The sequence below is a fragment of the Haliotis rufescens genome, unplaced genomic scaffold, assembly GCF_023055435.1.
Source record: "Haliotis rufescens isolate VD_foot unplaced genomic scaffold, xgHalRufe1.0.p SCAF_1, whole genome shotgun sequence".
NCBI lineage: Eukaryota > Metazoa > Mollusca > Gastropoda > Lepetellida > Haliotidae > Haliotis > Haliotis rufescens.
Genome location: NW_025963779.1, coordinates 56,061,907 through 56,087,030, shown reverse-complemented (window position 1 = coordinate 56,087,030; position 25,124 = coordinate 56,061,907). Strand labels below are relative to the sequence as shown.

At 40.7% G+C, this 25,124-nt stretch overlaps 1 protein-coding gene across 2 annotated transcripts in view; it reads right to left on the bottom strand.

The window, feature by feature from the left end:
- LOC124131484 (NT-3 growth factor receptor-like) overlaps positions 1 to 17,794 on the bottom strand; it is a 55,119-nt gene extending 37,325 nt beyond the window's left edge. For both annotated transcript variants that reach the window (XM_048398153.1, XM_046494771.2), the window contains exon 1: positions 17,284 to 17,794. In XM_048398153.1, coding sequence (XP_048254110.1) covers positions 17,284 to 17,492 — 209 coding nt within the window. In that variant the 5' untranslated portion in view covers positions 17,493 to 17,794. The remainder of the gene's footprint in view (positions 1 to 17,283) is intronic.
- Between the last annotated feature and the right edge of the window lie 7,330 nt (positions 17,795 to 25,124).

Sequence of the window (25,124 nt, the reverse complement as noted above, 5' to 3'; positions counted from 1 at the left end):
ACTGTGACAATATGACGTAACAGTCGGTTATAGAAGCGTCAAATTTCAAGCTCTCTGATGTCCCCCAAACTTGAAATACGTTCTCTCAGTCGTGTTCACTGCCAAAAATGCATCGCCACACATACACACGCACAATACTCAGTGTTGCAAAAAAACAAAAAACAAGTTTCTTTGGTGTTTCACTTAGCTTGTATGCAGCAGAATCTCTGCACTTGTATGGCGTATTTTTAAGATTAACATACCGTTCTTACTTTCGACCAGATCAATAAACGCGCTATCATGACATTGGATTGTCTGGTCAAGACTCGACTGTTTACAAGCCGCTGTAGTATGGCATGACCACTGTGACAATATGACGTAACAGTCGGTTATAGAAGCGTCAAATTTCAAGCTCTCTGATGTCCCCCAAACTTGAAATACGTTCTCTCAGTCGTGTTCACTGCCAAAAATGCATCGCCACACATACACACGCACAATACTCAGTGTTGCAAAAAAACAAAAACAAGTTTCTTTGGTGTTTCACTCAGCTTGTATGCAGCAGAATCTCTGCACTTGTATGGCGTATTTTTAAGATTAACATACCGTTCTTACTTTCGACCAGATCAATAAACGCGCTATCATGACATTGGATTTTCTGGTCAAGACTCGACTGTTTACAAGCCGCTGTAGTATGGCATGACCACTGTGACAATATGACGTAACAGTCGGTTATAGAAGCGTCAAATTTCAAGCTCTCTGATGTCCCCCAAACTTGAAATACGTTCTCTCAGTCGTGTTCACTGCCAAAAATGCATCGCGATACATACACACGCACAATACTCAGTGTTGCAAAAAAACAAAAACAAGTTTCTTTGGTGTTTCACTCAGCTTGTATGCAGCAGAATCTCTGCACTTGTATGGCGTATTTTTAAGATTAACATACCGTTCTTACTTTCGACCAGATCAATAAACGCGCTATCATGACATTGGATTGTCTGGTCAAGACTCGACTGTTTACAAGCCGCTGTAGTGTGGCATGACCACTGCTGAGCGGCGTTAGGCAACTAACCAAACACTTACATTTGTGTGCGAAAAGAGTAAGTGGCGGATGCAATCGGAAGTGCAGGTTCGTTGCGTCTTGTAACGTTTATTAGAAAAGTGGCTCCACTGAACGTTGGTATATATTTTCACGACTTAAGAAACAGGGGGTCATGCAAAATATACAGATTGAGCATTTGCTTACGTATGGTAATTGAAAAAAGTATATATTCAGCCACTGTTGTCCGATAAGGACACCTTAGAGAACAATGGCCGTACGAAACTGATGAAAAGCGAAATTGAGAAGCGTGATTACAGTGATAGAGGTGATGGAAGAGGCAGACTGATTGAACATGCTGTAAACGAATTGCATCCTAGGGCTAATCGTAGAGGGATGAAAAACGATATCTGAAGAGATTTGAGACGTTTTGCTGCAAAGTGAAAATATTAGTACAGCTGGGTTAGCAGAAGGTCAAACTTAACTGCTTTGTTATTCGTTGCGCGATCATGTGATCTGGGCGGCTAAACTATAGGCGTGTACTTAGGTCTTTGGTGAATATGGCAATAGCGTTGGTGGTTGACAGCAATTGTAAAACCCTGCTTGGTTCGGTGTGTTAAAATGGGTCTTGCTGGTTTACAATACAACGTCAGCATTGAAGACAGTAAGCCGGGCTGCGTCTTGTTGATAATCAAGTTTACGTTAACATTTTTGACAATATGACGTTAATGTTTAAGACAATAAACCGAAAGGCGTCGTGTTTTTTACAATGTGACGTAAATATATTAGCAACTGAAACTCGGATTGCGCGTGGTCTTTCTAAGTATTACTTATTCATACAGTGCTTGGCGACTGGAAATGGGAATGCACCTTAAAGGGACACTCATCTCTGGCTTCTCGGCTGTCTGACACTAGCCGCTAGGGCCGTGAGTCGATTTGGTCGCTAACGCAACTGAGCGTGACAAGAGACTGGGCTACCGTCTGCAAGGACAGCTAAATAGACTTGGAGGCAATATTTGTTTTACGCATTTTTGAACACCGATGGGTTACCCGTGATCTATGAAGATTTCGACAAAGGGCGCATGTTAATTAATTTCTTCAGCAAACAGACAAAAAGAAAGACGGAAGCTCATCGGGTGTCGTTATTTGGAAATATCCCCGATAGTTATAGTTTGATAATAAAAAAGTATCCCTGCAGTGAAAGCATTTTCTGGTTTCGGATTGCGTGGATAATACGATTACTACTCCCTTGTTGTCATCCACGTTTTCTGGAATAACCCTACACTCGTGTATTTGTCGTAATTCACTTCACTTAATTCACTTGATGCACAAGCATCCAAACATCTTCAGATTTATCGAACTGATCCAGAAGGTAGCAATTTCGGAGAGAGCGAAACTAGCGCAGATTCAATTTGGAGCAGTACCGCCACCCAGGAAGGTTGTCTACAGAGAGAAGGAACAGCTTCATCGCCGTGAAAAGACACCCCTTCAGTACCTGGATGCAGTTGGTCCACTGATGATAAACAAGTGAAAATGATTGATAATCATAAATGACAATGAAATAACATTTGAATAAAAAATTGTGAACTCTACCCAGCTTTCTTTCTTGTCACATGGGTGATACCATTTTACTTAAGGGTACAGGGTACTAAATACTGATGCAACCAGCCATAACGAGTGTTGTTTTAACGGGTCTGCGTTTTGGCAGGTCTACGTTTTGGGAGGATACCGTTTGAAGTGAGATGAACTGTGTGTTATGTAATATATGCACGTGGCAGCCCAGCAAGGGATGAATAATCAGTTGATTTACTTTTTTATAAATCAAAATCCCAGCCATCAAAGGATCAACAGAAAATACGTTGATTAATCACTGTTACCTTGTACAGTAGATATGTCAAAAGTAAGTGTTTACAAGTGTAGGTTTACTGAAGCAAAGGGAAGACACTCATATCATGGCGTGAAGTGCCGATGTCAAAACAACATACTCTGTTCAAATGGTTAACCGACAGTACACTGATTGATTGCCCATTGTTATCTTACTCAATGGAATATATTAATGAACCGTGGACATTATGAAAATAGTTGTCACGTGGGCTTTCTCCGCTGACCCTTGAGACTTGAAACCTATGTGAAACAACCGAAACAACCTAAGTGATCAGTTGAGAATTGAACACGGGTTATAATATCCCGAAACGATATATATATATATTTTAAAATATTTGATTGTTACAGATTGTTGACATCGAATAAGTTTCTTTGTACTGATGCAGATGTATGGGATATTGTTCCTTTAGGTTGATATTCACGGATACATTCCTCGAACGTGGTAGCAGCCTAAAATCATACATATAACTTTGGTAGGTTGTAATTATGATATTTGCATTTTGTTTTCATTCATTTTCTGTAGCGTTGAACAGAATCATTCTTGTTTCTCTACGTCTTGGTTGTGAAGTTATTCGATGCGCGACAGACGTTGTTTTCACAAGTCTTTCCCTTTGTAAGTGTGTCTATGTTACAGTCAATGTGTAAAATGTGTTTCACTGAGCCATTTTATAAAATGTCTAAATATTTCATTCTATTTACAAATATACTGAAAAATCTGTCCATCTTTTTAACAGATTGATTAAAAATGATTAAGACGGTCAGCAATAAATTAATTAGGCTAGGATAGAAGCCAAACAATATAGAAAATTAATGTACTTTTAATCCTAACATTTTCAGTCACTTGGTGATATTATATAACATAAAATTTTTGGAACTCGTTATCATAATAATACAGAATGGAAATATTTTCAGTCCATTAGTAAAATAACTGAATATTTATGCGTTTAATAAATTTCATAAGTGAAAATTTTGCTCATTTTGACTGTACAAATATATACACGATAAAAAAAGCAATGCTCAGGTGAAATATTTACTTTGTGTTGTAAGTCAAAATAGTGTAAACAAATCGCACAATTACCTAGCATATGACTTATCAAAACTTCGTCACCATTACAGATACCAACAAAGATACCTACATTTCCTTATTATTTCAAAAACTTTCATTTTGTTGATCAATGTGAGCATACGCCCTTATGCTATCGCTTTTAATAACACTTGATTAATAACAGCAGGTAAACCCCGTTAACATTGAAGACTACAGAAAGCTTATCGAATTATCGGTATTTTGAGAGTGACCATATGAGACAAAAGTGCAAATGGGGATTATGCTTGGATTTAAAAGTCTGAAAAGAGTTACAATTTCGTAAAAAAACCATTGCCACAAACTATTGGAGTACGGTGGAGCTACTGACAGTAGTTTAGCAAACAATCATTGGTCTTGAGGTATCACTTGCCTCAGCCAAGAAGGTAAGCCATGTGTGCATTTTATTCATTAACGTGATCAATCTTGGTCAATAAAAAAACTGTAAATTGGGATTTTAATTTTGTTCCACTTTCCTGATATAAGGATCGGCTAATAAAAAATAAAACACCTTATCCTGTAATATCATCTTATCAATATGTAAATAACGACATGACAGCCCTCTCCCGGAAGCAGAGCGCTAGCATTTCCATGTTGCTGATTCCAGACCAGCGGGCTATTTCCTGTATAACAGCTGCATAGATTCGGCAGCCCTGTGGATGATGAGATCAACAACACTGTGGACTTGGCTGCACTGCTCGTGTTGTATACAGAGTGACTGCAGATGTTGCGCTTTTCAGGTACTGTCATCTAGTGTCTCGAAATAATGGTATTTTCAACGGCACGATCTACCCATATTACAACAGCAATGAATGCCTAATGTGTAACATAACACAGCACTGACTGATATTAATACCAATGCACACACAATCGTGACCTTCTAACAATAACTTACATGTATCTTAATAGGACGTAATGCCCTTAAGATATCGTTAAGTCAATGATAGCTCTATATAAGCGTGTGGACAGCCAATTGATCGGAACCTAGCTTCCTTTTAGGATACTTAAGCCGAAATAATTGTTTTTTATTCATACGTGGTAACATTCATACTGGAATGGCTGCTTAGTATGGAATTTGACATACAGTGAACTCTGTAATACGGTTACCATTGAATGTATAGTATTTGAGTCGATGAGGATTCATCCGCGATCACTAAGTTGCATAATAAGCTTAGAGTGAGTGAGTGAGTACGGTTTTACACCGCTTTTAGCAATATTCCAGCAATATCACGGCGGGGGACACCAGAAATGTAATAAGCTTAGACCCATCTTAAACCAAAAATATAAGACGTCAACAGAGAATGATCAGTCTCGATTGCCTGCCGGTCAATTGGGCGTCAAGGGAACAAAAGGCGGTGAACATTACATGAATGGATCACTGAAAATCAGTTATGACACCAGGTGTTCTCGAAAAGAGTAAGCATGTCCTGCTCTACCGATAGCACCCGCAACTTTTTAAAAAATCAACTTTTTCAACGAAAATGCACAACCAATGCATTGAAAGTGTAACTTCTTTATGTTTTTCATGGTTGCAAAAACAAAATAACTAAACCAATAAAAAATGTGTTAGTTTTCTTACTATGTATTCAGTACCCGTGAAGATCTGGGTTAGCATAGGCCTTCAGCAACCCATGCTTGCCGTAAAAGACGACAATGCTTGTCATAAGAGGCGACTAACGGCTTCGGGTGGTCAGGCTCGCTGAATTGGTTGATGCATGTCATCGTATCCCAATTTCGTGGATCGATGCTCATGATGTCAATCACTGAATTGTCTGGTCCAGACTCGATTATTTACAGACCGCCGTCATATAGATGGAATATTGCTGAGTGCGGCGTCAAACAACAAGGAAACAAACAAACAAACAAACAAAGTTATGAATTTAGAAATGTATCAAGGCATCCGCCAAAATTAGAACGGTCCTAAACTCTATGTCTAGTTATTGGAGCTCGACCAACCAAGGTTCCAATGGAATAATATTTTACTCAGTGACTTTTTTTGTTGAATAAATATTATTCTGTATCTCGAGAGTTCTCATTAGGAACACATCTAAGGTATTACATAATAAAAGCATAAAAAAGATCATATCTAATTATTATAAAGCAATTTGAATTCAATACGACTATTAATAAGGCACTTACATATAACAGATGAGGCACTATCAGCAGGGACGGAAGGCATGGAGAGAACACCATTAAAGGCGAACATTCATAGAGCATTGTTTTTTTACGAAATTGTAACTCTTTTCAGACTTTTAAATCCAAGCATAATCCACATTTGCACTTTTGTCTCATGTGGTCACTCTCGAAATACTGATTATATGATAAGTTTTCTGTAGTCTTCGCACTTAACGGGGTATACCTGCTGTTATTAATCAAGTGTTATCAAAAGCGACAAAACCCTTTCCATTTCATAAGAAATCTGGGGGCACTGGTGGCCCTGTTGTCTGAGGCGCCTCGACTCGCTGTGCAGAGTTGCGTCCCTTGGTAGAAAACCTATGATTGTGGGTTCGAGTCCCGGTTCGCCCCGATTATGTTTCTAGGTTTGTCAGCACCATACCCGTGCTCGTTCGGTTTCACCGAAGTGGTAAACGTCTGAGACCTGCATCACTTCGGGCTTTCCTCCCACATTAAGCTGACGGCCGTGATAAAACTGGAATACTGTTAAAAGCGGCGTTAAACCCAACTCACTCACTCACTCATAAGAAATCTCTGCCAAACGGAGAGTCAATATTACGATTCCGACTACATGTGTTTATGAATCACAACCAAATAGTGATGATACCAGTTCGCGAAAAGGTAAGCTTACCCTCCCCACCAGTGGCACATATCACAAACACATGCAAAGGCAAGTCACTTGTCCAAATAACGTTCAAAATAGGGGTTTGCATCGGACATAATTTTTGTCACTGATGCGCCGAAATGTCCTCCACATGTCTACCATAAAACCTTTTGAAAGCTTCACTGAGACCTTGAATGTTGTAACCTTGATCAAACAACTTCTGAGTTGTATGTCGCTCTTTGAAATCTTGGTAGAAAGAGCATGCTCGTACCTCAAAACTTGTGAAATGGAGAAATCAAGGGCTGGAGCTGCAAGAATATTTCTCGACATAAAGGGAAAGTTGACTATTAGAAAGTCTTGTCACTCTGAATCTTTATGCATAGATCTGAATATGAAACAGATGAGGCGGTCTCATTAGTCTCCTATATTTCTAGTTCAGGTTGGTAAATCAGTGGAAGGGAATTGGCTGTTTGATGGTCATTGAACGATATCAGATCATCGATATACCTGGAGTCAAATTCTTGGCCAAATGACCTTGTTTTGACTTTGCCAATCCGAGCAGAAATTCAGATTCATATGCATAAAGAAATAGACCAGCAAAAAGGGGGCACAACAAGTAGTGCTCATGGGGGTGCCTACTTCTTGTTTAAATGCCTTAGCACCGTTATTTAGGATGCCATCACCGTTATGCTGGATGCGTGCCTCGTAAAAACACCCAATGTGTTCATTATCTCCATGATCGCTGTTACCATAACATTTGATGCCTGTGTCGATAATGTCGACTCAGTTATTTCATTATTTCATACATAATACATCGTACATTTAGTACTTTACATCTAAACGCCGCGACGCATTGATTTTCGCTAATCACATAGGACGCCAGCCATGCATTGATTATTAACACTTGATTAATATCCCATTTGTTTGATTGTTGTGTATTGTGCAGTCATCTTAGAACTATTGCAGAGTTTTGGGGACCACGTTTTCGTGGTTTATTAGCACAACAGGACGTCTTTGGGACCTTGGTGATCACCGCCTTATAGAGAGGTTGGAAGATCACCTCGTTATACTCGTTATACCACATGATCACCTTACACACATGACACACATTTGGGTTGTTTTGTTAGAAACTGAATATTTTTTATTTTAATACTTCAAGAAAAACATTTTTTATTTTGAAATGAGGAGCTAAACAGGCATACTCAGTTCTTTATCCCTTTATGCTGTGCATATATTCCATCGTCACCGGGTCTACCAAATTTGCCATAAAACGTACACAATGGATTTTTATGCAATGGCCAGATTATTGGTAATTTTACTTTGGTTTGACTGAATTCGAAGGCACTGGGGGTGAAGTGAGGTGAAATGGGGTTTAACGTCGCGTTCAAGGTTATTGCACTGATATAGCGACGTGTGTGTGCATGCACATGTGGCTGCTCGTACTAGTCCGGATTAATGCCGATTATAAAGTGCTGGCCCACTGAGATACCATGCCGCAGTTTAACATAAATACACCACTCAGACGCAGTATATTGACTCCGAGCCCACCAGTCCTAGTTTAAGTCCCTTAATGCCGAGCTTTTGGTATGACGCGGCCGGGGATCGAACCCCCGACCTTCCGCTCTCCGGGCAGACGCTCTAACACTAGACCACAGAAGCGGTTCCAAGGCACTGAACCTACTACGTTTCCGATATAGCAAGGGCTTGACATGGTTAAATTCTACTCTAAATAACTACAATCTAAAACGTGCTTTTCATGCATTCTCTTCCAATTAAGACACAAAATTAAATATGCATGACCATAGCCAGAAAACATTTCTTTGTATGTTGGCTAAACGACCAGTAATTAAAACCTTTCTCCCTTTTCACTCCTCATAGTTGGTGTAATTAACTTGTTATTTTCTAAGTCTTCTCGTACGTAATGTTCGTCTTATATTGTGTCTGTGTGCCTGACCGCAATGTGCTTATCGACCGGCTTGACGTATGACGTATAAAGGCATGACGTGCTTCTTGTGATCGTTAGCCGTTGGTCAAGGGAACAATAGTTCCAAGAAGTAATCAATGGAAAAAATGTTCTTTGTTATCGGAAATCTTTAGGTAATTACAGGAATTATAACTTCTATCTTGCCACTTCATCAGCTAATTACTTTTCTCATTTTCGATCGGATTGTATTGATGCTATTTATACGAGTACAGTGTATTGCATTGTTAATCTAAGAGCATGGTGCTAACTGGACCAGGGTGAAGCCACTTCACTATAAAGAATATTGATATTTTCTACTCAAATGGAGAATACAAGAGAACGCTATTTCCTGCCTTTAAACGCCGTAAATATATTTTTTAGGAATACAACATAAAACCTTCTCGAAGAGTGCTATCATCAAGGAAGAATGTGATCCTCTGTTTCACGAACACCTGCGTGTAATTAATTTACTGTTTCATGTTATTTTCATGAATTTCAAAAGAATATGCTTGCAGCAATTTCCTCTTCTCCCTTAGACTAACACGAATGACACCGTTTTCCAGTTATGTAAATTGAAGTATATGAAATATGAAATATATCAATAATGAGCCTCATCAACTTCAGAACGTAGACGGGAAACACATACTACTTACGATGTCTGTCTCGGGTGTATATTGATCACCACTGTCTCAGTAGGAATCAATATTGATTTATCAACATGCAGCATTTACATATGAAATTATCGAGCATGTTATAACATCGATTATACCTCGTAACAGTATTGTGAATAAATAATTGAACAACACATGCGAATGTTAACTGTTTATACGTACTTTAACGTACAAACACTGCAGGGTCTATTTCAGGATAAATGGTACATAATTGAACAAGACATGCGAATGTTAACTGTTTAACGTACAAACACTGCAGGGTCTATTTCAGGATAAATGGTACGTAATTGAACAAGACATGCGAATGTTAACTGTTTAACGTACAAACACTGCAGGGTCTATTTCAGGATAAATGGTACATAATTGAACAAGACATGCGAATGTTAACTGTTTAACGTACAAACACTGCAGGGTCTATTTCAGGATAAATGGTACATGTATATAAATGGTATGTTGCATAGATGATTGGGTAAGCTCTTGTAATATGACTTAAACGTAGTAACATATGTTTATTAACTGGCAATATTTATTAGGAAGAAAATGCAACTGTTGATATATTCATATGTACATTTGTATGAAGTTGCATAGTATTGACGTCTTAGCGTGATCTCCCTGCTCAGGTCAATTTTGTATTGTGTGGTTATTGACTTCTTCTACTCGGGCTAACTTGAGCACAGCTGGTAGCGATGAAATTCACATCTACGTTGTTGGTTAGCCAATTTATCTTTGAAATAGCGTAATACAATTCTATTTATCACAGAATCTCAATTCAATGGCGTGTTTATTGTGTTGTAGATCTTCTATATGGATCATCGTTAAAGCTGTAACAGACCAATCAATAACAAGGTGCCCAAACACAGAGTTTAGTATTTTCTTGCTGTCATCGATTTTTTAAGCTCACTTGACGAAATCAACATTCCCATTGCTTGTTGTGTCCTATTTAGTGAGCTGCGCACACTATCAATTTCAGTGCACACATAACTTTTCAAGGTAATGATGTTCTGTACAAAGCAACTTCTATGAATTATCGATAGAGCCACAGTCACAACTAGTTTCCCCCAAGACACGCATGTGTATATACAAGCGGGAAATATAATTGTCCGGAATACGTTCTAACGCTATAGAGACAGACAGACAGACGTAGAAGTATAGAAGTATGCGACTCAGCTATCTTTGTGTTTTAACAATTTAAACTGAACTCATGTTAAGATGAAAATGAGATTTTTCGAGTGTTTTTCAATTTTTCAAGTTACATGCTGTCAATAAATCTTTCATAACATTTTGCATTTGTCTTGAAATAAATCTGCAAGTAAACAAAGATAGAATAAACAGTAATGAGTCTGATTTTGACCGATCAGTAGTTTCTTGTCTTTATTAATTACAGTCTTAATTACAGTAAAGCCTTAACTCAATCGAGTAGTGATAATATATCGAGTTATTTTTAATTCCAGGTAAACGCCGTACCGGTTTTACATGACAGTTCTGAAGAGGATTTGCAGGGACAAGAAATCAAAATGGTGTATCGAATTCATGGATTTCGAGTTGAGGTTTTGAGACCACCCTCTTGGTCTAGGGTACACAGCGTCTGTCCGGAGAGTAGGAGGTCGGTGGTTCGATCCCCGGCCGCGTCATACCAAAAGACGTTAAAGTGAGTGAGTGAGTATCGTTTTACGCCGCTTTTAGCAATATTCCAGCAATATCACGGCGGGGGACACCAGAAATGGGCTTCACACATTGTACCCATGTCGGGAATCGAACCCGGGTCTTCGGCGTGACGAGCGAACGCTTTAACCACTAGGCTACCCGACCGCCCCTTAAAAGACGTTAAAAGATGGTGTTTGTTGTTACCCTGCCTGCCGCTTGACATTGAGGGGCTAAAACAAGGACTGTCGGCTCGAATGGTATCTCAGTGGGCTAGCACTATAAAACCGTCATTAACCCGGACTAGTACAAGCACCGACATACATTAGCGGTTTTTGATCTGCCAAAAGGGAGATAAGAAGTCTAAAAGGATTAAACGAGATTAAACAATCTCATCAGGCATCCATGCAGTGTATGAGTAGTGCGACTTTTCTTTCAGGTCTATATGTAAATTATTAACTCTCGAAATTACTTGGCCTAAAATGTTGTAATCTGCGTCCAACCTCCAGTGTCGCCCGTATGCTAAGAATGAAATCTTTTCGTCTTTTCACTCGGTGTCATCATTGATTTTCAGAGATCCATCCATATAGTTTTCTCCGCTATTTTTCCATTTACACCCACTAGAATCTGTTTCGTCGGGTAATCTAGACTGGTTATTCTCTGGCGTTAATGTTATATATTTGATGGCCAACCACTCCCTGTTCTGGTGAGAATCATTGATCGCACGGAACAGACACAACGCTCCTCTCCGCACACTGTTCATGAATTTAATAACAGATCCCCACCAGAACCCACCATTGCAAAATCTGGGTTTTGCATAATGATCCCCTATGCTGACTGATGTACTCCATCAGTTTTGGCCGTTTATGCAATTTACGTTTTAGCTTATACAATTCCAAACCGTAAATTTCCAAAAGAGCAATCATTGAGGTTACTTGTAAATGAACCAGTAAGTGAATTTGAAAACAGCTTTGGCTTCGAAGGATTTCGTATAACGCAGCTCTTTATGACAATATGATAACACTTAAAATCCTACGGTATCTCGCAATCATCACACTTAATACGCTGTACACAGACTAAAGATGATATTTCTTCTGAAACAGAAACTGTCATTTCGAAATAAAATAATCTCGAACGCGACCTTAAAACCCAATTTCATCTTTCCTTGAAGCACGTTATCTATTTGTAGGCGCAACCTTTTTATTTTCTAGACAAAGTCAGATTTAATGAAACTTCAAGCAGACACTGAGATCCTGTTGGAGCACATGTTCTTTGATCTGGCAAGAAGGTGGCATGAAACCCTACAGAATTAAACAGAGACTGGACAAATTAATCAGACTGCCACACCGCGTGGAACTTCGCTATATGAGTGAAATAATACGGGACGTTAGACCCTTTTTTTACCTCCCCCATTTAAATTAAAAATTGTAAATTTCCTCAAAAGCATTCATTGACATAAATTGGAAATGTAATAGGTGAATGTACAAAGAGCTGTTACTTAAGGTGATTTTGTTGAATGTATGTTTTTCTCGGTACATTATTACATAAATTATACAAAGCTCTCGAATCATGGTGTTTGTCATTTAGCACATTCCATACACTGAACATAAAGTACAGTAAACTACGGTTATAACGAACTCAAATGGACCATTAATTTTAGTTCGTAATAACCGTAGTTCGTTATAAGCATATATACAGCATATACACAACAAATGGCAGGGGTTAGAAAATAAGTTCGTTATATCGGTAAGTTCGTTATAAGCGTGTTCGTTATAAACGTAGTTTACTGTAAATGATATAAGACGCCATTCTCCGGATATATACTATACTTCCCGAATGATCCAGGGGGAATAACCCTAAGTTTGTCTTCTGACGCATGCTGCTCTATGAATGTGAAAACATGAACTAAATGGATAAATGCCGAACTGTGGTATCCTTACATATTCAGGCCAAACCATGCATGCATATATAAGACATACCTGCCATAGGTGTGCGGCAAGATACATTCGTTGACCACTGGTGCTTCGGGTCTCACGGGTTGATATCTTCTATGTCAGTTGTGGAGGGTTCATCAACCAGTGTCCCCTTAGAGACCGATGGACGGCTTATGACGTTCATATATTAAAATATCCCGGGAAGATGTATAGTACCATGTAACTCAAATGTTTGAAAGCTTTAACGTCTGCGGGAAATATAAAATGTCCCCCTCTCTTTCAATCTCTGTTCTAGATATCATTCTCTCTCTCTCTCTCTCTCTCTCTCTCTCTCTCTCTCTCTCTCTCTCTCTCTCTCTCTCTCTCTCTCTCTCTCTCTATCTCTATCTCTCTCTCCCTCTCTCACCTCCGTACCTCTCTTCCCCGTTACCTCTCTCTTCCTCTCTGTGTAAGTCGAGAGCAGCTCATATCCTCGTATATATGAATGATCGTCTAGCTGCTTGTGTAACTGCTTACTCGCCATGGGTTAAACGTTGCCAAGATGAAGGATGGATTGTCCATGAGGTACAACGTGTGATGTATACCTTAACGTGGCATGACGCCCTACATCATCACATGTACACGTTAGTGTAAAGAGGTTTGCGGAATATGTGACACATGCACATTGTCTCTATTGGTAGGATTACGCGTTATACTACAAACTTTCTAAAATATTGATGTTATTACTGCAATACTATCGAGACTGCTTATTTGAAAAGCCAATGTGACAAAATAAAATTATTCTTTTTCAGTCTAATCAGGGCAGATTGCCTGATCCCAGGGCAGTACGGTTAAGACATTCGGCGTCCAAGAAAGAAGATTTTATAGATGGTCATATGACTCTTGCTCGAAGTTGTTACATTAGGGTTACAACATGCGATGTCTCAGTAAAGCTTTCAAAGTATTTTATGGTAGGCATGTGGAGTACATTTCAAAATCTGACACACCAGTGCTCAGAATGGTGTCAGACACAATTCCTTATTTTGACTTCTCGTGTTGTTTCATGTGAACAATTGACTTGCCTTTGCATGTGCACGTGTTTGTGTCAGATACCACCGGTAGGGCAGCATGCGCTCATCTTTTTGCGAACACCTGGTATTATCACTACTTGAAAGTGATTCATAAACACTTGCTTATGATATAGTCGGAAGCGTACCATGGACACAGATTTTAGTGGTGATTTCTTGTCGAGTTTATTTTCAAGAAGCAATCTTAGCTCTACGACCGTGGTACGTCAATGGTAAACTACTTTTGCTTTCCGGCTCAGAAGAATGAAACGTTTGCACATAATTCATTTCAGAAACATTGTGGTCTCCCCGGCACACTCTTCTTTCCCTGCTCGTTATAACGGGACACAGAACAAATACTGTGTCCACTTAATTCACTTTAGCAGCCGCTTTGACATCATTGTGGTCGATCAGGTTGAGAAAGACTTATTTACTATTTGTAGACATAGTTTTGAGTAAATACGACAGTCTGCTGGTTTTAATGATCGGGTACTGTGAGTGAGTGAGGTTTTTTTAACACCGCTTTTAACAGTATTCCAGTTATATCGCGGCGTGTCAGCTTAATGTTGGGGGAAAGCCCGAAGTGATGCAGGTCTCAGACGTTTACCACTTCGGTGAAACCGAACGAGCACGGGTATGGTGCTGACAAACCTAGAAACATAATCGGGGCGAACCGGGGCGAGCCCACAATCATGGGTTTCTGGCGTGCCCAAGGGACGCAACTCTGCACAGCGAATCGCAGACGACTGGGCCACCCGTACTCGGGTACTGTTGGTCTTCGGGTCCACATAAAATAATTCAGGGTTCTGGGTTTTGTACGCCTGTACACTCAAGTACCATCTTAAAACGTATTTTAATATGACGTGTTCTCCGGGAAGACGCTCTTTTCACTGTATCGCGGAGGCGGACTTGACATAGATGAAGTGGGGTGTAACTCAACTATTGATAAAGATAACCTTTTCTTGACGCACGTATACACGCGCATTAGTTGAAATGATTTCTTGTCAAGCTTGGCATGTGGTAGCAATTCAATAACGAATGAATGTCATCCGATTTAGGTAAATTTTTATAGGGCAAGAAATGGGGGAACGCATGTGCATTTCAATTTACACGGAACTCACGTGCATCGGGTTACCATGGCCGTTGCCGTGATGCGTTTGGGCGATCGGTGTTATTGTCATCTGCTTTCTTTTTTATCATCAAATTTCATTTTTCCGGAAAAGGTGACGTTAATTTTTTGAAACTTTGACAAAAATTACCCAGATATTTGAATGACAACATTTCATGCAATGTTACATGGGGTGACGTTTCTTTTGCGGTTCAGTATACAAGTAGTGTTTACGATTTGTTTGTTGTTTAACGCCGCACTCAGCAATATTCCAGCTTTATGACGGCGGTCTGTAAATTATCGAGTCTGGACCAGACAATCCGGTGATTGACATCATGAGCATCGATCATACATTCATACTCGCCTTTTCCGGCAAGCATATTCTACCCCGGAATCGTAACGGGTTTACGAAGCTTTGGACACTCTTATAGTTGTATCGCGCCCAAAAAAAGATGCAGGTAGTAGACTTTCGTCTCTTTTGTGGAGCCAACTAGGTTGGGAGAGGTGCCAGAAAACCAAGGATCATCAGCGGAGGAAATAACGGATCCTGGCATCTAAGGGAGGCAATTCAGCACAGCGAGTTTAGCGCTATATACCACAACAATCATGTCGGATCAACGGGACTTGCATGTGTCTCCTATGGCCCGGAAGGCGTTAAACCCCATTTCACCTCACCTAGCCTGTTATCTTTTGGCAAACCCTTGAGGAACGTGCACTTCTGGTACTTCAATGTCTGATATTAACTGCTCGAAATAGGCTTAAACACCTCTCGCCTAGGTAGCTATAGTTAATATCTTAAGCCAGTGAAATGGACAGTAATCTTGTGGAAATGAAAGTATGATCATGTGTTTAGGGTATGATGTTTCACATGAAATCATCATCATCATCATCATTAACTGATTTCAAAAGTAAACTACCGGGCAAAAGATAGTATACACCTTAAAATTGGATGTGACAAAACATTACAACCCTTATCAAAACGTTACTATGCTGAAAACAGACGCCGAAACACCACAAACTAAACGTCCAAAACACAACCATGACACCCTTATCAAATACATTACCATCGAATCACCATTATTCTATTATACTATTAGAGTACACCGAACAAAAGGTTTCATTCTCTTACATTCAATCCATAAATGTAAAAGGACACGTGACACATTATTCCCCATTTATTCAACCTAGTTTTCAACCCTGTATTTGCACTGTGATTTCACACGCAGAACTGTCTGCCTAAAAGATGTGCAAGCAGTTATACTATACAACCTTAATGTATCTGTGTTTGAGACTCTACATGGTTACACTAAGGTCTTGGCAACACGATTCGCTGCTATTCGCCGCGCGGAGTCGCGTCCCTTATCGTACATTAGGATCCGCTGATCGCAGTTTCAAACGCCAGACGGATGGATGAAGTAAGCACAATAACGTAAGGATGACATATGGACAATCATCGCCCCTACAAGCAACGTGCATCTCCTTGCGTCATCCTGACTCTTCGCTGCGCGAACCATGGACTCCAGATCATATTTTTTTTATCAAAAAAGTAAATTGTCTCAGAAATTGCTTGAAAATAAGATACGCTTTAGACTCAAGTCTTTGAACGACATGTGGAAGTGATACACATAAGGAAGAGAATTTAGGGATGTCAACTTCTTTATTATGAGGAACACAACGTTTCGGAGTATATGCTTACTCCTTCATCGGGTACTCTCAGGAGTAAGTATATTCTCCGAAACGTTGTGTTCCTCATTATAAAGAAGTTGACATCCCTAAATTCTGTTCCCTACACTTTAGACTTTTGAAAAAATATATCAATTGTCTGCCACAAAACATTCATTGTCGTAAAAAAGTAGTGAAATCTGCTTTGGGCAGTTTTAGGTGAAAAAAACCTAATATGCATTTCCCATTCATTGTCCCACACTTAGTAAGAGGACTATATGTGATGCGTTCCTAAAATATCAGGTGAACGGAAGCACAACATTATGCAATATACGGGAAGACGTTAAAATGCGTAGTACATTCTCTTGTCAAATAAACTTTAGATTTAAGGAAACTTCTCCTTTCCAACGAATGACATAGAAAATAGAAATCAATTTGCGTATCATTTACGAGTTGACAATGGTGGCATCAGTGTATAACATAGTCCTATACTACTTACATTTTGGTAATATTTCCCCTCACTTGAACGTCCGGAACAGAAGGAATGACATTCACATTCAAGTTGGGCGTCACGCACGTCAGCTTATACGCTCCATTGTTCAGGTGGGTGGTCGTGCACCCCAAACACACATGCACGTGCAGGCAACTCACAAGCACGTGCAGCACAAAGCACCATATCCTCCTCCACTGTGTCACAGCGTTAAGCATATCACAGCAGTTTGAAAAAAACCAACACTATTCCACTTATTGTCTCATGACATTAGTCATACTATGAAAATTAACACTATCCAATATGCGCGCCACATATGTGGGATTGCAGCTTCAACGCATGAGAATCTTTAACCTTTGAAGATAGTTGTCTCCTTTCACGGTGTGGCGAACGTCCTCATGGCAAATTGTAACGAGTGGTAGCGCTGATGGGGTAAGTCTTCACTCTGTCAGCGATCTGTTGCTTGTATGAAAGGACACGAGCTCGATATCCCAGGGTCTTTTATGTTCCGAAGTTTCGTTCGTCACATCTGGTGCGGAGCCGCTGAATCGGGAGCAAATTCTCTTGTTATAGTCTTTCTCCGATCAATCAAATGGGAGCTGATGACCAATCGAAATACCGCTAAGAATCGGTCCGCGTGCTCTCATATGCTGTGGAGAAGTACAATGTACAACTGTTTATAAATACTTCTGGTTGTGGTAAACAAGGTTACACGAGGGTAATGTGCTTACGCTGACGTCACAACATAATTCTACATAAACAATTCTCTGTCCTACTGCAGAAAAAAGTTAAATAATTCCACAACACACTGTTCTTTGATTACAATCTTTTCAATAAGTTTAAGATACAAATATGTGTGTAGCATTTCACGGTTTACATACGGAAATATTTGTAGTCAGTGAAAATTATATGTTAAGTATATACTTTACAGACAAGATTAGTGTGTGCGGGAGTTAGGTTTGAGATAAGCATTATATTTTAATGCTCAGGAGGTTTATTATTTTTTTCCAAAATTTTCAGGTGCTCAATTGTATTTTTTTGAATAAATAGAAAAAAACGAACCATATTCTTTGGAGACCTGCCTGCTAGAAAAATGCACATATAGTTTCCCTTCATTGCGACTCGCACGTATTTCTTGTCAGTAAAACAGAATAAATTGTTTTTAGAAAAGATCTGACCCCTCGAAAATAGAATGGTTGCTCCTTAGCAGTCATCAAGGACTGGCTTCTCGCATTGCTACCTTGCGACAAACACAGTAGGTGATACCAGGTAATAGGTGTGATGTGTAAAGAGAAATGGTTTCACGGACAGCCCAATAACAACAAAGGTTGTCTGTTATATATTTAAATGTTGGTACGTGATTAATTAAATAATGTACCAATGATGGAATACATACTGTCGGAATAACCAATTTGGACGTTCATACAATTATTTGAATATGTCTGGACATTTGATTAATTGATTAGATTCTCAATAATATCTGGGTTCGAATCCATGATTCGCTCTTACTATTATTCTCGCTTGTCAGCTCCATACCCGCGCTCGTTCGTTTCGCGAGTTTGGTATTTACATCACTTCGGGGTTTCCTCCACTCAGTGTGAGACAAAGCTTCTTCAGGAATGCAATCATCACTATATTGTGAGCGTACGACTCATACAATTATACAAGCGGAGAAAAGTTCCTAGGCATCACTATCATAGGAAATAATAAACAAAGGAAACGGGGAACGGAACAAAATACTGATGTTCGTGAAACATGAATTCATCATGACAGTGTCAACACATGTCTCCTGTTAACGTTATCGCAGGCTGAAAGTGGCGTAGGGTCAATTCTCAGTTCACAAGGCACTATGACAACCATTAGCAGTGATACAACCTTGACAACGTCGCCTCATTAACGACACCAATTTTTCAAGAAATGCTTGTGGGGGATGTCATTCCAGGTCTGGACCATGGCCTTCAGCAACTGGACCAACGTCACCGGTTGGTTTGGAAGTCGGCTTAAACGACGTTCTATTTCATCCAACACATGTTCGATGGGCGTCATATGTGGAAAAAATGAGGCCAAGGGAGTAGGGGGATGTTCCAATTAAGTCTATGACCATACGTGACCCGTGAAGGCGTGCATTGTCCTGCTGTAAAATGATGTATCTTCCTTGGTTTCGATGGAAAGAGACAAATTGCCATCGATCACCACAAGAGGGGTTCTGTGATGTACAGTGATGCCTCCCCACAACATAACGCTCCCTCCATCGAATCAAGACCGTCGAATAACGCGGAGAATGCACAACGTTGAACAAGGTGGAGAATGGAGGACGTTGAACAGCGTGGAGAATTGAGGACGTTGAACAACGTGGATAATGGAGGCCGTTGAACAAAGTGGAGAATGCAGAACGTGGAACAATGTGGAGAATGCAGAACGTGGAACAAGGTGGAGAATTGAGGACGTGGAACAAGGTGTAGAATGGAGGACGAGGAACAAGGTGGAGAATGGAGGACGTGGAACAAGGTGGAGAATGGAGGACGTGGAACAAGGTGTAGAATGGAGGACGTGGAACAAGGTGTTGAATGGAGGACGTGGAACAAGGTGGAGAATGGAGGACGTGGAACAAGGTGGAGAATGCAGAACGTGGAACAAGGTGGAGAATGGAGGACGTGGAACAAGGTGTAGAATGGAGGACGAGGAACAAGGTGGAGAATGGAGGACTTGGAACAAGGTGGAGAATGGAGGACGTGGAACAAGGTGTAGAATGGAGGACGTGGAACAAGGTGTTGAATGGAGGACGTGGAACAAGGTGGAGAATGCAGAACGTGGAACAAGGTGTAGAATGGAGGACGAGGAACAAGGTGTAGAATGGAGGACGTGGAACAAGGTGGAGAATGGAGGACGTGGAACAAGGTGGAGAATGCAGAACGTGGAACAAGGTGGAGAATGGAGGACGTGGAACAAGGTGGAGAATGGATGACGTGGAACAAGGTGGAGAATGCAGAACGTGGAACAAGGTGGAGAATGGAGGACGTGGAACAAGGTGTAGAATGGAGGACGAGGAACAAGGTGGAGAATGGAGGACTTGGAACAAGGTGGAGAATGGAGGACGTGGAACAAGGTGTAGAATGGAGGACGTGGAACAAGGTGTTGAATGGAGGACGTGGAACAAGGTGGAGAATGCAGAACGTGGAACAAGGTGGAGAATGGAGGACGTGGAACAAGGTGGAGAATGGAGGACGTGGAACAAGGTGTTGAATGGAGGACGTGGAACAAGGTGTTGAATGGAGGACGTGGAACAAGGTGTAGAATGGAGGACGAGGAACAAGGTGGAGAATGGAGGACGTGGAACAAGGTGTTGAATGGAGGACGTGGAACAAGGTGTAGAATGGAGGACGTGGAACAAGGTGTTGAATGGAGGACGAGGAACAAGGTGGAGAATGCAGAACGTGGAACAAGGTGGAGAATGGAGGACGTGGAACATTGTGGAGAATGGAGGACGTGGAACAAGGTGTAGAATGGAGGACGAGGAACAAGGTGGAGAATGGAGGACGTGGAACAAGGTGGAGAATGCAGAACGTGGAACAAGGTTGAGAATGGAGGACGTGGAACAAGGTTGAGAATGGAGGACGTGGAACAAGGTTTGAGAATGGAGGACGTGAAACAAGGTGTAGAATGGAGGACGTGGAACAAGGTGTAGAATGGAGGACGAGGAACAAGGTGGAGAATGGAGGACGTGGAACAAGGTGTAGAATGGAGGACGAGGAACAAGGTGGAGAATGGAGGACGAGGAACAAGGTGGAGAATGGAGGACGTGGAACAAGGTGGAGAATGGAGGACGTGGAACAAGGTGTAGAATGGAGGGCGTGGAACAAGGTGGAGAATGGAGGACGTGGAACAAGTTGGAGAATGGAGGACGTGGAACAAGGTGTTGAATGGAGGGCGTGGAACAAGGTGGAGAATGGAGGACGTGGAACAAGTTGGAGAATGGAGGACGAGGAACAAGGTGGAGAATGGAGGGCGTGGAACAAGGTGGAGAATGGAGGACGTGGAACAAGTTAGGAATGGAGGACGTGGAACAAGGTGGAGAATGGAGGACGAGGAACAAGTTGGAGAATGGAGGACGTGGAACAAGGTGGAGAATGGAGGACGAGGAACAAGGTGTAGAATGGAGGACGTGGAACAAGGTGGAGAATGGAGGACGTGGAACAAGGTGGAGAATGGAGGACGTGGAACAAGGTGGAGAATGGAGGACGTGGAACAAGGTGGAGAATGGAGGACGTGGAACAAGGTGGAGAATGGAGGACGAGGAACAAGGTGTAGAATGGAGGACGTGGAACAAGTTGGAGAATGGAGGACGTGGAACAAGGTGTAGAATGGAGGACGTGGAACAAGGTGTAGAATGGAGGACGAGGAACAAGGTGTAGAATGGAATACGTTGAACGAGGTTCCATCCGACGTCGATAAACACGTTGACTGCTATCACTTCTACCAAGATGAAACCTGCACTCATTTAGGAAGAGGACTTACCTCCAGTTCTGTAACCGGAACACAGGTGTTGCCTTGATCATGCTAGGGAAAATTGGACGTACAGTTCGACGTCGTGGTCGGATGTCATGTTTTCGTAATTGATTCACAGTCCTTGCACTAACCGGACGTAAGCCAGACATGATGCGGGCTGTCAAAGTTGCAGTCTGAAACTGATTTCGCAGGTGAACCTGAGGGATATGATTGTCTTGGCGACGTGACGTTATTCGTGGACGTTCGGAACGTAGTCGGTCCCTGGCGTTGCCAGTCTGTTGGTACTGACCCCAGGGTAAAAGTATGGTATTATGATGAACACCAAAATGTCTAGCAACAACGTTTTGTGGAATTCCGGCGTGGCATGAGATTTTCGAGAATGGCCGACGACAAAACTTCTTTCCACAGTTTCACAATTTCACAGTTTGACAGTTTACATTGACTCGGTCCCACGTGGACGGGGTCCATACTCTTGGGATTTTATGCTTGCAATGACCTGGATCCACGTGCAATTTCAGTGTCATCATAGGTAATCATGACAAAGCGTCTGTACATGTCGTAATCATACTTGATTCTGAAAACTCCCTTGCAATTGTATTTTTATGTGATTTTTTTACCCCTAGTATATAGCCCCTTGTGGCCATTTTCTAGCCCCTTGTTGGAATTTCGCAATGTATTGACGCTAAATTACAGTGCCACAGGACTGTTTCACGAATGTTTGTTTTGTATGTAGACTGGATATTTTTTAGCTACAGCAGCAAAACCATATTTTTGTAAAATATAAACTATGAGCATCAGTATTGGTTTAAAACCACCTTGATATTATATGCCTTTTGTGGCAGACAGTCAGACTGTTTTTCAACAGTCTGAAGCGTAATTACATACATATCTATCATATTTAGAGCTAATTGTCTGTCCCTAACGGTACATAGACCATGGAATGCAATTAAAACTATATATCCAGGGTTCCCTGAGCGACGTTGACGCATCACAATGAGATGAACGTCATTTACTGTTATTTTATAAGTTATTATATTGAACTATTATTCCCTTTATCCAGCATTTAGCCTTTGGCCAAAGCTTTTTTTAATCCAGCATCAAAAGCTACATTCTGAAATCGACTTTCTGTGGTAAGCTACAATAGCATTTAATAATAGAACATCCTATACGAGAAAAGTAGTAATATTTTGTTGTATGAATGTTCCAATTTAAATAAGCTTCCGGTAGATTGTCATAATTATACCGGTTCGCCCGGATTATGTTTCTAGGTTTGTCAGCACCATACCCGTGCTCGTGGGTTTCACCGAAGTGGTAAACGTCTGTGACCTGCATCACTTGGGGTTTTCCTCCCACATTAAGCTGACACAGCGCGATATAACTGTAATACTGTTAAAAGCGGCGTTAAACCAAACTCACCCACTCACTCACTCATAATTATAACCAATGAATCTATCCCACAAATGAATTAAAAAAAATATACATATACTTTAGACATTGCTCTTTCGTAGGTCAGTAAAATGTCAGCATGATTTGAGGTATTCTTTTAATATACCAAGGGCACTAGAAGCAACTAGAATAACACTGAGTTCTATTTACAAGGTCGATTCCCCATAAGACGTGTGAAGCCCATTTCTGGTGTCCCCCGCAGTGATACTGTTGAAATATTGCTAAAAGCGGCGTAAAACCATACTCACTCACTCCCTATTTACAAGGACATTTTCACGAGGTGTGTCTCATTTGCTTCATATTGCATTTCATTTCAGTGTAGCAGTTGAACACTCGTAGACAACTGAGTGAATTGAGTTGAACACTGCCTGGAACAGTATTTCAGTTATATAACAGCTAGATAAAGAAGTGATGCAGGTTGAAAACATTGATCACGAGCATGAGTATTTTGCTGATATGCCAAGGATCCTAATCGATGTGAATGAGTGATGCAAATCCACATTGCTAACATAATTATGTAATTATACACGAATAATCATTCAGGGGATAGTGGTAAAATATTTCCCAGGAAATTTATTTTAATTTATGAATTATCTTCAACCAACCGTACTAGGATTAGCAAACTAAGTGCGAGCAAGTGTGTGAGTGCGTGCGTGCGTGCTTGCGTGTGCGTGCGTGTGCGTGCGTGCTTGTGCGTATAAAGTAATATTTCATATTACTTTTGAATCAAAGCAGATGTACAGATTTCCCCTTGCTTTGTCCATTATTTAAAAACGCCTGGCCGTTCTACCAAGGTTTTACTTGTACAGTTAGCGTCTTCCTAAATGTGGATCAATCTGGTCAAACAAATACTTTCCCATCACATCATGGATGCTTCTAATCTACTCTCAAAGCGATGCAGTTTAAGATTGAAGGTCAGTAAGAATTGTGCTTTCTCGCAATGATAAATAATTTCTATTCTTTTTGTGTGTCCATAAATCACCTAATATCCATCGGAGTTTCAGTTTCAGTGTTTGTCATTATCGCCATGCTACTCCATTAGACGGTCTAGTGGATCTGACCTTTTCAAAGATGAGGGTGTGATAGTGAGTTTTAACCCATTTCCAAATTTGACGCATCAGTGACAAAATAATTTTCGATGCAATTCCAAAACGTTCCCTTTGTGTTTTCAATCTTTTTTCAAAAACACTTGACTTGCCTTTGAATGTATTTGTGACGGATGCCACCTGTGGGGCAGGATACGTTCACCTTGTCGCGAACACCTGGTATCATCACTATTTGATAACGATTAATAAACATGCATTGTCGGAATCCTGAAATGGACAATGGAGAAATTCCTTATGATTATGGAATGATTTCTGTCGCTTTTTATTTATAGGATGTCATACAGACAAAGTGTCATAAATGGGACAATGAGAGGTTTAAAACGATGAGACAATAACTGTTGTTTTACGCCGAGTTCAGAAATAATCTTGCTATATCACGGCGGCCTTTAAATAAATCTCATCCAGGCAAACCAGTGGTTGATGGCATGATCAAAGATCCACGATGTCGGGTACGACGACACAAAAATCAGCCTGGTCATACGTTGCATCGTCGAATAGCTGCAAGGATGCTGATGCGGCGTTACCGAATTAGCCATTCACACGCATTATAACCATCAGGTCCCCATGCAATAAGCATGGGGCGCTGGGGGCCAGTGTATTCTGACACCGCTCAAGGAAGTACATGAAACTCCAAAATGCATGCATGCATACTTGTCGGTTACTAGTTTAGAACCGAGGGATAGTTTGAGAGCTCCATGCATTTCAAGACCACTTGACAGCTCTGGAATTGTGTCATTCCTTATTTTGTGACATAGTTTCTCGTTTGTAATCTACTAGATTACTGTGAAACAA